At 41.6% G+C, this 12106-nt stretch overlaps 1 protein-coding gene across 3 annotated transcripts in view; it reads left to right on the top strand.

The window, feature by feature from the left end:
* Window positions 1–11818, top strand: part of ASB11 (ankyrin repeat and SOCS box containing 11) — a 32091-nt gene extending 20273 nt beyond the window's left edge. For all 3 annotated transcript variants that reach the window (XM_055106337.1, XM_008974121.3, XM_008974126.4), the window contains exons 4-7: window positions 1936–2086; window positions 5620–5754; window positions 7192–7383; window positions 11624–11818. In XM_055106337.1, the coding sequence (XP_054962312.1) occupies window positions 1936–2086; window positions 5620–5754; window positions 7192–7383; window positions 11624–11748 (603 nt within the window). In that variant the 3' untranslated portion in view covers window positions 11749–11818. The remainder of the gene's footprint in view (window positions 1–1935; window positions 2087–5619; window positions 5755–7191; window positions 7384–11623) is intronic.
* The last annotated feature ends 288 nt before the right edge of the window (window positions 11819–12106 follow it).

Raw genomic sequence — 12106 nt, 5'->3', positions numbered from 1 at the left:
GAGCCTAAGGCAGCAGAATCTCTTGAACCCAGGAGGCGGAGGTTGCAGTGAGCCGAGATCACACCACTGCACTCCAGCCTGGCAACAGAGCAAGACTCCATCTAAAAAATAAAAAAATTAAAAAAAATTCTTTTTGTATTTGTCTTCCCTAATGGAATTCAGCCTAGTCAAGGAGAGGCAATTGTTCAGCCCACTCAAGGAGAGGCAATTGTCTTATCATTGTTTCCAAAACATTAGCACCTAGTAGATGCTCAATAAATGTTTGTTGACGTGAACTAAGAGAGAAATTTATAGGAAATCGCATAAGAAGACAACTTCCTAGACTGAGGGTGAGGATGAAACTTAGTAAAACACAAATCAAACTGGTCCTACCAAATATTTTTTAGTAAAAATATAGAAACCCCTAGCAATATAAATTTACACACATTTTCCCCTGACCTTGTCTGTCTCTGCCATCTTAGCATATTATCTTTAACTTTCCAATTTAATGGAGGTTAGGCTGGGTGTGGTGGCTCATACCTGTAATCCCTGCCCTTTGGCAGGCTGAGGCAGGAGGATCATTTGAACCCAGGAGTTTGAGACCAGCCTGGGCAAGATAGCTAGACCCTGCCTACAAATAATTTTTCTAAATTTGTGGGTCATGGTGGTGCACGCCTGTAGTCCCAGCTGCTCAGGAGGCTGAGGCAGGAGGATCATTTGAGCCTAGGAATTCGAGGCTGCAGTGAGCTATGATCATGACACTGCACTCCAGCCTGGATAGCAGAGCAAGACCCTGTTTCACGGGTTATATTGCAACTCTGGAAACAAGTCTTTTTTTGTGTCCAAAGCAAGGACATTTAGAATCCTGATTATCACAAGCGTGCATTCTTAGTTGTTGAAGCAAAATTGTTTCACATCACAAACTTGACTGTCCTATATTTCAATGGCATCAGAGGCTCCCTACCACTCCTGCGGTTCCCGATGTTCTTTCCAATCTATTGCTGATACACAAAGATGTCTCCCAGCTCTGCTGGTTCTCATGTGCTTCCCACATCCCTACAAGGTACCAAAGATGGTTGCAGACACCATGTTGATGGCTATTTTCTTTTCTTTTTTTTAATTTAATCTTTTAATTTTATTTATTTATTTTTATTTTTATTTTTTATTATACTTTTTATTTTTTATTTTTTTATTTATATTTTTTATTTATATTTTATTAATATATATAATAAAAATACTTTATATTTTTTATTATATATATTAAGTTTTAGAGTACATGTGCACAACGTGCAGGTTTGTTACATATGTATACATGTGCCATGTTGGTGTGCTGCACCCATTAACTCGTCATTTACATCCTAATGCTATCCCTCCCCCCTCCCCCCACCCCACAACAGTCCCCGGTGTGTGATGTTCCCCTTCCTGTGGAACCAACCCAAATGTCCAACAATGATAGACTGGATTAAGAAAATGTTGATGGCTATTTTCTATGTCCCTTTGGCTTGGTCATGCTATCTCTAGAAGTAACAGCTGGCATGTGTAATTTGCATGGATTATAGTAGACCAGAGAGGAAGTTGTGGCAAGAAAGACAGTAGATCTGTGGAGAATTGCCAAGGATTTTGTAAGCATGGATTTTGGGACCACAGCCTGCCATGTTTGTTCATGATTCAGAGGGGAGTCTTATTAATGGAAAATGGAAAATGGAAATAATTGTTGTTGCAAATGCTTATTGAGTGCTTACTGGGTGACATATAATGTTTTAAGTGTTTACATATAGTAACTCGCTCGATCCACCCAATAACTTCATGAGGTTTCATAATACTGTAAAGATGTGGAGTTCCCTCACTTATTCACCAGCATGGGGAATTCCTCTAGGCAAATACATAGGAAGAAATACTTGGAGATGGTGAGAATGAAATAACAAATCCTCTGGGTCTCTCCTTGCCCATCATTAGGTCAATGGAGTGACAGTTCACGGAGCCACACCCCTCTTCAATGCTTGCTGCAGCGGCAGTGCTGCATGTGTCAATGTGTTGCTGGAGTTCGGAGCCAAGGCCCAGTTCGAGGTGCACCTGGCCTCGCCCATCCATGAGGCAGTGAAGAGAGGTAAATGAGCCACCACAATGCATGTGAAACATTGATGGGCTCACTCCAATCTGTATGAATCAATGGTCTAGTGTTAGTCATTCAAGGGTGACCCTGATCTTCCTCACCATTAGAATATGTGTGGCCTAGAAATCCCACAGCAGTAACTTCAATTTGCCTAAATCTTCAGGAAATACCAGTGTGGCACAAAAGAGCCCTACTTATAACTTCAGAATGCTTTCCTGACTCCAATTTCCCATTTCCTGGGGATGGTCTATTGGCAGGCCTTTCCAGATCCTCTTTGCTGGTGTTTTGGTGGCAGCTGGTACAGCCAAGGCAGTAGTTCTGACTTCCCTGAATTGTACTATGCTTATGTCTCTGTCCTTAGTAGGCAAGAATAGCTTATCCTCTAAAGCCCATAAGATACCAACCACTAACCTAAAATAAACTATGAAAGTATCTGAAAGCCAAGGCTGATACTATCTCTAATGGAATAGTAAATATAACTGTTCATAATAAGTTACACAATCTAGATGGGCTGATGACTTCAAGGTCATAGTTATTGAAAAGAAAAGGCTGCAACTTTCCAAAGTATAGCATTGGTAATCTTGAAGCTGACTCTAGACTCTTGTGTTGTCAGTTAATTTCCAAGTGAAGGAAAATAGTAAATTTAAGGAATTTAAAGACTGTATGTACAGACTAGACCTGAACCGAGAAGATGCCACTGAAAGGAGAAGGCCATTTGTCAAAGGTCACACCCAAAGAGCAACATTTTGATGATAGCAAGTGAGGGAGTTGTTCTCTTATACTGAGATCAGAAATACAATGGTGAAGTTAAAACACTCTAGAATAGTGATCTTTGCTGGTGTAACTGGAGATGAAATATTTTATTTCAAAAAGCAAAAGTGAAAGATTTGTTCCAGGTTATTAAACATGTCACTTGCCAATTTTTTCCAGTGGATTACTTTAAATGATAATACAAAGACCCAAATCTAAATTTATCTATGTATTTTATGTTCTAAATGTATTTAATACATATTTATTAATTAATAGCTGATGTTAGTCATTTCCCAAACATCATGTAAGTCCTTTAAGTTGTAGAGTAATGAACTACTTTGGAAATGATATAAATGTCTTTCTTTCTTTTTTTTTTTTTTTTTTTCGACAGAGTCTCGTGCTGTTGCCCAGGCTGGAGTGCAGTGGCATGATTTCTGCTCATTGCAACCTCTGGCTCCTGGGTTCAAGCGATTCTCCTGCCTCAGCCTCCCAAGTAGCTGGGATTACAGGTGCCCGCCACCACAATTGGCTAATTTTTGTATTTTTAGTAGAGATGGGGTTTCACCATGTTGGCCACTCTGGTCTCGAACTCGACCTCAGGTGATCCACCTGACTCGGCCTCCCAAAGTGCTGGTATTACAGGCATGAGCCACCGTGCTCAGCCATATAAGTCTTTTTTTTTTTAATTTTTTTTAATTTTTTTAAATTTTTTGAGACAGAGTCTTGCTCTGTCTCACAGGCTGGAGTGCAATGGCACAATCTCGGCTCACTGCAACCTCCACCTCCTGGGTTCAAGCAATTCTCCTGCCTCAGCCTCCTACGTAGCTGAGATTACAGGCACCTGTCACAGTGCCCAGCTAATTTTTGTATTTTTTAGTAAAGACAGGGTTTCATCATGTTGGCCAGGCTGGTCTCAAACTCCTGACCTCAGGTGATCCACCCACCTCAGCCTTCCAAAGTGCTGGTATTACAAAAAGTCTTTATTAAAAATTTAATATTGATTTGAAGTAAATTTTTGAAGTAAAAATTAATATTATTTGTATTTCCATACAAATGTTTAAAAATTGATAAGTACTGGGAATGGTTTGAATTAATTAAGTATGTCTGCAGTGCTTGACTGATTATATTTGGAGCTTTTGGTATCTATGTGCCTATAAAACATATATATGCTTATAATAAACACATAATTTGTGTGTCTCTGTATATTTTTCTGTATTGTAAAAGCATGTTAAGGATAAATATCCACAGAATGTAAGCATGATTAGCAAATTCATTATTTTATACACTTGTATTAGTGCTAGCTATTTAACTTTTCTGTATTCATTTTTAAAACTTTCTGAGAATATTTAAATTTAACTCAAACTAGGCTGTTTCTTGTTCTTCAAAAAAAAGACAAGAATTATTCAAAAATATGTATTAAATACCCTGTATTTTCCAAGTAGTTTTAGGGACTTACTAGATATTATTTCTGGATTCTTATAGCTCTAAACCTCTATGAACAAGCTGAGTCATAGTTTGAGTCAATACCTTGACATATTGATGCTGTAATTCAGGTATAATATTTAATTATGTGAACAAATAGTTTGAATTGACAGTCCTGATTTGTACATTTTAATGCATATTTATACTTAATTTAGAATTTGTGATAAATCAGGTAGGTCTAAAATGAAGCTTACTTTTATGTTATCTACAAAAAATAGGTTGGCTAAATTAATTAGTAATGACATGATTTTTTAGGGAGATATTTAAATCTTCAAAGAGAACTAACTCTTGGCAAGCTCCCATCAATACCTCAGAAGCACTCTCTCCTGAACAAAGCATTCACAGGTTGCAAATTTATCATGTCTATCTATTTATTGGGCAAACTCTCAAAAGAGAATGCTTGCTTACATAGTTGTTAGCCACTGAATATGAAAGTGTATTTAAATATATTCTATACTTAAGACTTCTTTATTCTTTCTCATAGGTATTTTTCAGACTAACCAAAGTAATGTTGCAGGCCATATATCCAATCTCACATGCATGGATAAAGAAGAGAATGAGAGATTTGTAATGGAGAGGCGACAGGGTTCTCTTGGGTTTGAGCACTAGCTTTTCAGAGTAATAATAGGCCTAGTCGTTTGTCCCTCTGGGTCTTGTCACTTCCATTTGTAAAATGGTGGCATCATTCTGGAGAGTGATTTCAACTGTGCTACTTGGAGCCCTTAGTTTAGTTAAAGTTAACTTGGGCTGTAAAGAGGAGCTGGAGTGGGGAAGCATGGGCATGCTCCTCTTTTTATTGGTATTATTTTGGTGGTTTCTACCTAAGATTTCCAAAAACAAACACAAAAATGTTTTTATGCTACAAAAAGAGATCTAGGTTATTTAATTAATTAATTAATTTATTTATTTTGAGACAGAGTCTCGCTTTGTCGGCCAGGCTGGAGTGCAGTGGCGCTATCTCGGCTCACTGTAACCTCCTCCTCCCCGGTTCAAGCGATTCTCCTGCCTCAGCTTCCCGAGTAGCTGGGATTATGGGTGTGTGCCACCATGCCCAGCTAATTTTTGTATTTTTAGTAGAGATGGGGTTTCACCATGTTGGCCAGGCTGGTCTCGAACTCCTGACCTCAGGGAATCCGCCAGTCTCAGCCTCCCAAAAAGCTGAGATTACAGGCGTGAGCCACCACACCCGGCCAACCTAGGTTATTTCTAAAGCCCATTTCAGATAAGCGATCCTATAATTCTGTTAATATTTAATATGTCCTTTACTTGAGTGAGGGTATCTTGTGTTCCACCAGGTCACAGAGAGTGCATGGAGATCCTGCTGGCAAATAATGTTAACATTGACCATGAGGTGCCTCAGCTCGGAACTCCCCTATATGTGGCCTGCACCTACCAGAGGGTAGACTGTGTGAAGAAACTTCTAGAATTAGGTAATTTCCAAAATTATTTTCATGAAGAAACCTGTTAACTTTGTTGATTTTCTACAGCTTCAAAGATGAAGTTCTTGTCATGGTTGAAAAATATTCGGTTAGCATTTTATGTTTGAATGCTAAAAACAAAACTTCTCTAGAGAAATGAGTGTCTGTATTTCTCAGTCCTGCTTCCTTTGATGTTAACTCCATTTACCTGGTACTGTTCTCCCTGGTTGTCACAAGATAGCTGCCAGCAATACCTGGGCTTACAGCCCTCCTTATCCATACGCAGCAAGAAAGAGCATTGGCTCTTTTTAAGTCACATGCCCATCTTTGAACCCCTCATGGGGGCCAAGGGAATACAATATATTGATTAGTTTAGGCCTAGATTTCAGCCTACTCTGCATTTATTAGGCTTCACTGGAAACACGAGAACTGAAACTAACAAGAGGGTGGTTTCCCTTTGGGAAATCTAGGTATGCTTGCCAGGAAGATGCTGGACAGTAAAAACAACAGACATTTGCTACAGGCTAGTTTATATCTATCCTGCTACAGTATCTAGTCATTTTAAAAGCAATTCTAAAAGGCATATACAGAAACCGAGAGTCCGTGGAAAAATGAAATATCTTTTTTTTTTTTTTTGAGATGAAGTTTCGCTCTTATTGCCCAGGTTGGAGTGCAATGGCGCGACCTCAGCTCACTGCAACCTCCACCTCCAGGGTTCAAGCGATTCTCCTGCCCTAGCCTCCGGAGTAGCTGGGATTACAGACGCACACCACTACACCCGGCTAATTTATTGTATTTTTAGTAGAGACAGGATTTTACCATGTTGGCCAGGCTGGTCTCGAACTCCTGACCTCAGGTGATCCACCTTCCTCAGTCTCCCAAAGTGCTGGGATTACAGGTGTGAGCCACTGTGCCCGGCCGGAAAAATGAAATATCTTGAAACTATTCTTTGGTTAAAGATTCAACAAACTTAGCCCCTGACATAAAGGTGGAGATTTAGTAAAAACCTTTAGTTGTGAATTTTTATCTTGAGGAAGTTTTTGTCTTTTTTATTTCCCATCATTTACTATTCTCTATAGTAAGTTCAGAAATCATTTTTTGAGCCCCAAATAATATAAATACTAAATAAACTTAGCTTTATCTTTTGTCCCAAAACATAATAACTATGTAACAGGAGCCTCAAATACTTTATTTTGTATGCCACACAGTTTATATGGGAAAGCAAGTATTTAAAATGACTAAAACTATCTAAATTCACTTTTCTCACCAAAGAATTTCAAGTAGTCTTAGTAGGCATTGCTGAGGTTCTAGGCTTGAGTTGCATATTTTCAAACATTTGTCAAGTATGTCATGGTACTTAAAATGTCTTTATATGCAATGACTATATTTGAAGCTCATTGTGCTTTACATTACATTTAGTGTTGAATTGTGGCCATCTGTTTTGTTAAGGAGCCAGTGTCGACCATGGCCAGTGGCTGGACACCCCACTCCATGCTGCAGCGAGGCAGTCCAATGTGGAGGTCATCCACCTGCTAACCGACTATGGAGCTAACCTGAAGCGTAGAAATGCTCAGGGCAAAAGTGCGCTTGATCTGGCGGCTCCAAAAAGCAGCGTGGAGCAGGCGCTCTTGCTCCGTGAAGGTAACCAAGGGCTGGGTATCCATTCCTCTTCCATAAGCACATTCTCTCCCCTTCCTGTCTCATCTGTAGCATTTTTTCCTTTTTCTTTTCTCTTTTTAATTGAAGGTGGCATTGTGGGAGGTGATAGGCCCTGCCGTCACTGACCTGTCTTCTGGGATTTTATATGCTGTGTATATTCACTAACAACCAAAGGGCATTTACATATAACCAGAGTGTTGCTTTGTATTTTACATAACAAGAAAATAACCAGAAAACCGGCTGGGCGTGGTGGCTCACGCCTGTAATCCCAGCACTTTGGGAGGCTGAGGCGGGTGGATCACAAGGTCAGGAGTTTGAGACCAGCCTGGCCAGCATGGTGAAATCCTGTCTCTACTAAACATACAGAAATTAGCCGGATGTGGTGGCTGGCGCCTGTAGTTCCAGCTACTTGGGAGGCTGAGGCAGGAGAATCGCTTGAACCTGGGAGGCGGAGGTTGCAATGAGCAGAGATCACACCACTGCATTCCAGCCTGGGTGACAGAGCGAGACTCCGTCTCAAAAAAAAGAAACCAGAAAACCTTGTTTATACCCCGAAAATCTTGAATTTCCATTTCTGTCCTGGCATAAGCGTATGATTGAGCAAACCAAAACTCTGCTTTGTAATATTGGGAGACAATCTGATGGCAAATTCAAAAGACTTGAGTCAGAGTCTGTAGGGGAGGACACAGAGTATTTCAGAAACCCGACTAAATGGTGAGGTTGTTTGCCTGTTCTCCAGATCAGGGAGTAGGTGGGTCTGCATTCTTCATTGCTTCATTCCCGTTTCCACCATGAGCATTAAGAGCAACTACTGATGCCAGAAGAGGTAAGGCGAGCATCTGAAATTCAGAAGAGAACCAATTCAGAAGAGAACCTCTTATGTCTATACAGTAAGAAAATATTTTCGGAGCCTATATTGATTATTTGTGTGCTTGAAGAATATTAAAGATCATTATAATTATTCAGCTTTACGTATGCCAGGCACTGGGCTAAATTTGAAACATAGATCAATCTCACTGAATTTTTAAAACTTTAGAGCAGTGGGAACTTTATATGGTAGTAGCTGGTTGCTATGCCAGGTACAAATGGGAAAAGAAAAGCATTGACAAGGTCACACAGCTAGCTACATAATAGAATTAGGTAGGATTCTGAGCCATCCGACCCCAGAGTGTGCACTTTTTTTTTTTTTTTTTTTTTGAGATGGAGTCTCACTCTGTCTCCAGGCTGGAGTGCAGTGGTGCGATCTCGGCTCACTGCAACCTCTGCCTCCCGGGTTCAAGCGATTTTTCTGCCTCAGCCTCTTGAGTAGCTGGGACTACAGGCGTGCACCACCACATCCAGCTAATTTTTGTATTTTTAGTAGAGACGGGGTTTCACCATGTTAGCCAGGATGGTCTCGATCTCTTGACACTGTGATCCGCCCGCCTCAGCCTTCCAAAGTGCTGGGATTACAGGTGTGAGCCACTGCACCTGGCCATCAGAATGTGCACTCTTAATGTCATAAGGCCCCAACCCTGAATCTTTTGAAACATTCAGTGAGGAGGGTCTTATTTCACTCACCAGTTCCATTTTGTGAAACCACTCCATCATATATACCTTCCAAGTAGAATGCTTGGTTTTAACCATTTTAGGAATAGTCTTTCTAAATCAGTGCTTCTTAAGATTTAACATGCATATCAGTTCACTTGAGGATTTCCTTAAAATACAGATTCTCATTCAGGAGGTCTAGGATGGGACCTGTGACTCTGCATGTCTAGCAGGCTCCCACGTGATGTTGATGGTGCTGGTCTGAGGACCACACTTTGCGTACCACTGGTCTAGATTATTATTATTGTTATTATTATCATTATTATTATTTTAGACGGAGTTTTGCTCTTGTTGCCCAGGCTGGAGTGCAGTGGCGTGATCTCGGCTCACTGCAACCTCCGCCTCCCGGGTTCAAGCAATTCTCCTGCTTCAGCCTCCTGAGTAGCTGCGATTACAGGCGCGCGCCACCACGCCCAGCTAATTTTTTGTATTTTTAGTAGAGATGGGGTTTCATCATGTTGGCTAGGCTGGTCTTGAACTCCTGACCTCAGGTGATCCACCCGCCTCAGCCTCCCAAAGTGCAGGGATTTCAGGCGTGAGCCACCGCGCCTGGCCAGGATTATTTTCAACAGTCTAGATCATTAATCATTGTTCTTTTATTTGAATCTTCACCAGAAGAATTATGATCTTCCTTAGCAGATCCGAGCTTGGAAATACCAGGTACTTTCCAACTGTTAGCAGAGACTATAGTTTATAGAAGTTTTTACATTTCCTATTTTCTTCCATCAAAAATGTTTCTAGGACTAGGATTTGTAGACCTGGATATCCTGGACAGGGCCTAGCTCCTCTGTCCTTTGTCTTCATAAATATAGCCACTTGCTCTAGAAAGATTAATACTGGCTGGGCGCGGTGGCTCACACCTGTAATCCCAGCACTTTGGGAGGCCCAGGCGGGTAGACCATGAGGTCAGGAGTTCAAGACCAGCCTGGCTAAGATGGTGAAACCCTGTCTCTACTAAAAATACAAAAATTAGCTGGGTTTGGTGGCACCCGCCTGTAATCCCACCTACCCGGGAGGCTGAGGCAGAGAACTGCCTAAACCCGGGAGGCAGAGGTTGCAGTGAGCTGAGATTGAACCACTGCATTTCAGCCTGGGCGACCGAGTGAGATTCCGTCAAAAAAAAAAAAAAAAGATTAAATACCAACTACATCAGAGTTCACTCTCCTGTCAGTGTCTCTGGGCACTGGACAATTTGTCTACATTACCATTTTGCAGAGGAGGTTAAGTAGGACAACAGGTAAAGAAGTTTTCTATTCTTGCTTCCCAAGATTTTAACTAAGATCGATTGTTTGGTCCTCCAGGTAGCTTTCTATCTCATGGATGCTCCTTGGCAATGTGAAGCCAAATGTTAACCTGGCTATTCGCATATGCAGTCCATCATTCTTCATGGGGTGTGAGATGCTGTTACAGTGGATTTTTTTGAAAAGGAAAACTTTGTGTAGACCAGTAATTAGGTTTTCTTGAAGAGATCTTTACTGATACAGTCAGGTTAGGAAATAATGACTGTGCAACTAGTATTGCAGCCAAAAGCTCATTCATCCTATTCAACCATGTTCTGGACTCTCATCAGCTGATTTTCCTTAAGGATTCAGAGCCATTCAAAGCCATGGGCATGATGATTCTGTGAGACTCCTTGAGAGTCCATGAGACTCAGTTTCAGGGAACAATAGGGTCTGACTTGAGTCCTTCTTGCAGATCTCTATTGAGCTGGAATCCTTGCAAGAATAAAGGGCCTCTTCAGATTTAAGTTGAGACCCAGCCAGCACCACCTCATGGGCAGCTAGAACCGGTAGGTCCAGGAGTACTTTGAGGGCTGAATATCTGGCCCCTGGCACATCTCCTAACACTGCCTCTGTCACCACACAGGTGGAACTTCCCGCTGACACCCTTTCCGTATTGTCCCTCTGTTCTGTGGCTGTGTCTTGGAGTCCTGCGTGTTCAGTCCTTCCATTTGCATTTTCTCCTTGGCCAGTGTATTACTTACTTTCTTTCTTTCTTTTTTTTTTTTTTTTTGAGGCGGAGTCTCGCTCTGTCTCCCAGGCTGGAGTGCAGTGGTGCGATCTCAGCTCACTGCAAGCTCCGCCTCCCGGGTTCACGCCATTCTCCTGCCTCAGCCTCCCGAGTAGCTGGGACCATAGGCGCGTGCCACCACACCCGGCTAATTTTTTGTATTTTTAGTAGAGATGGGGTTTCACCATGTTAGCCAGGATGGTCTCCATCTCCTGACCTCGTGATCCGCCCACCTTGGCCTCCCAAAGTGCTGGGATTACAGGCGTGAGCCACCGTGCCCGGCCCCGTGTATCACTTTCATTGGCACATTCAATACATGAATGAGATGCATTCCCTTTAGACCCCACACCTCATTCCTAACTTGCCTCTGGTTAGCTTCATTCTTCAACATTGGTAATCCAAGTACCATTGGAAGATTAACTTAAAGAAATGCATCCCTTCCAGAGGGGCAAATCAGGATCTGCTGTCTGTATTTAGTGTCTGCTACCTCATTCTATAGTTCCTATACAGATCCAGCTTCTCTTCTGCTTTTAGAAAATTTCCGCCTCTTCCAGTTCTCTGATTTCCCCCTTCCACCCCACCTCCCACCACTATGAAGTTAACACCATTTTTATTTCTCTCTCAGGCCCACCTGCTCTTTCCCAGCTCTGCCGCCTGTGTGTCCGGAAGTGTCTCGGTCGAGCATGTCATCAAGCCATCCACAAGCTACATCTGCCAGAGCCACTCGAACGATTCCTCCTATACCAATAGTCCTAAGTGTTCCTGGGAAGATACTTGGAATGACACAGATTGTTGTCTGCTGTACCTAGAGTACCTAATGTAGAAGCTCAACAGCTTAGACTCTTAGTATCTTTAAATGAGCTCAGTCGAAGTAAATCCCCCATGAGCTAGAACACTTGAGGAGTGGAAACTCCTGGTTAGTTTAATGTTCTCATTAACCAAGGGGCAAGTAGAAACCATTTAGCTTTTAGCTCTTGTTGTTAAGAAACTTAAAAAAACTGTGAAGTAGAGTGAAAACAATAGGCTGTTTTTTGATGATTCGGGATCTTCTTGTACCTAAAAGTCAACATTCTGAATATTGTATAGACACATATAAATTCAGGTGGAT

This window comes from Pan paniscus, chromosome X, assembly GCF_029289425.2.
Source record: "Pan paniscus chromosome X, NHGRI_mPanPan1-v2.0_pri, whole genome shotgun sequence".
Lineage (NCBI taxonomy): Eukaryota > Metazoa > Chordata > Mammalia > Primates > Hominidae > Pan > Pan paniscus.
This window is presented reverse-complemented; position numbering and strand designations above follow the sequence as displayed.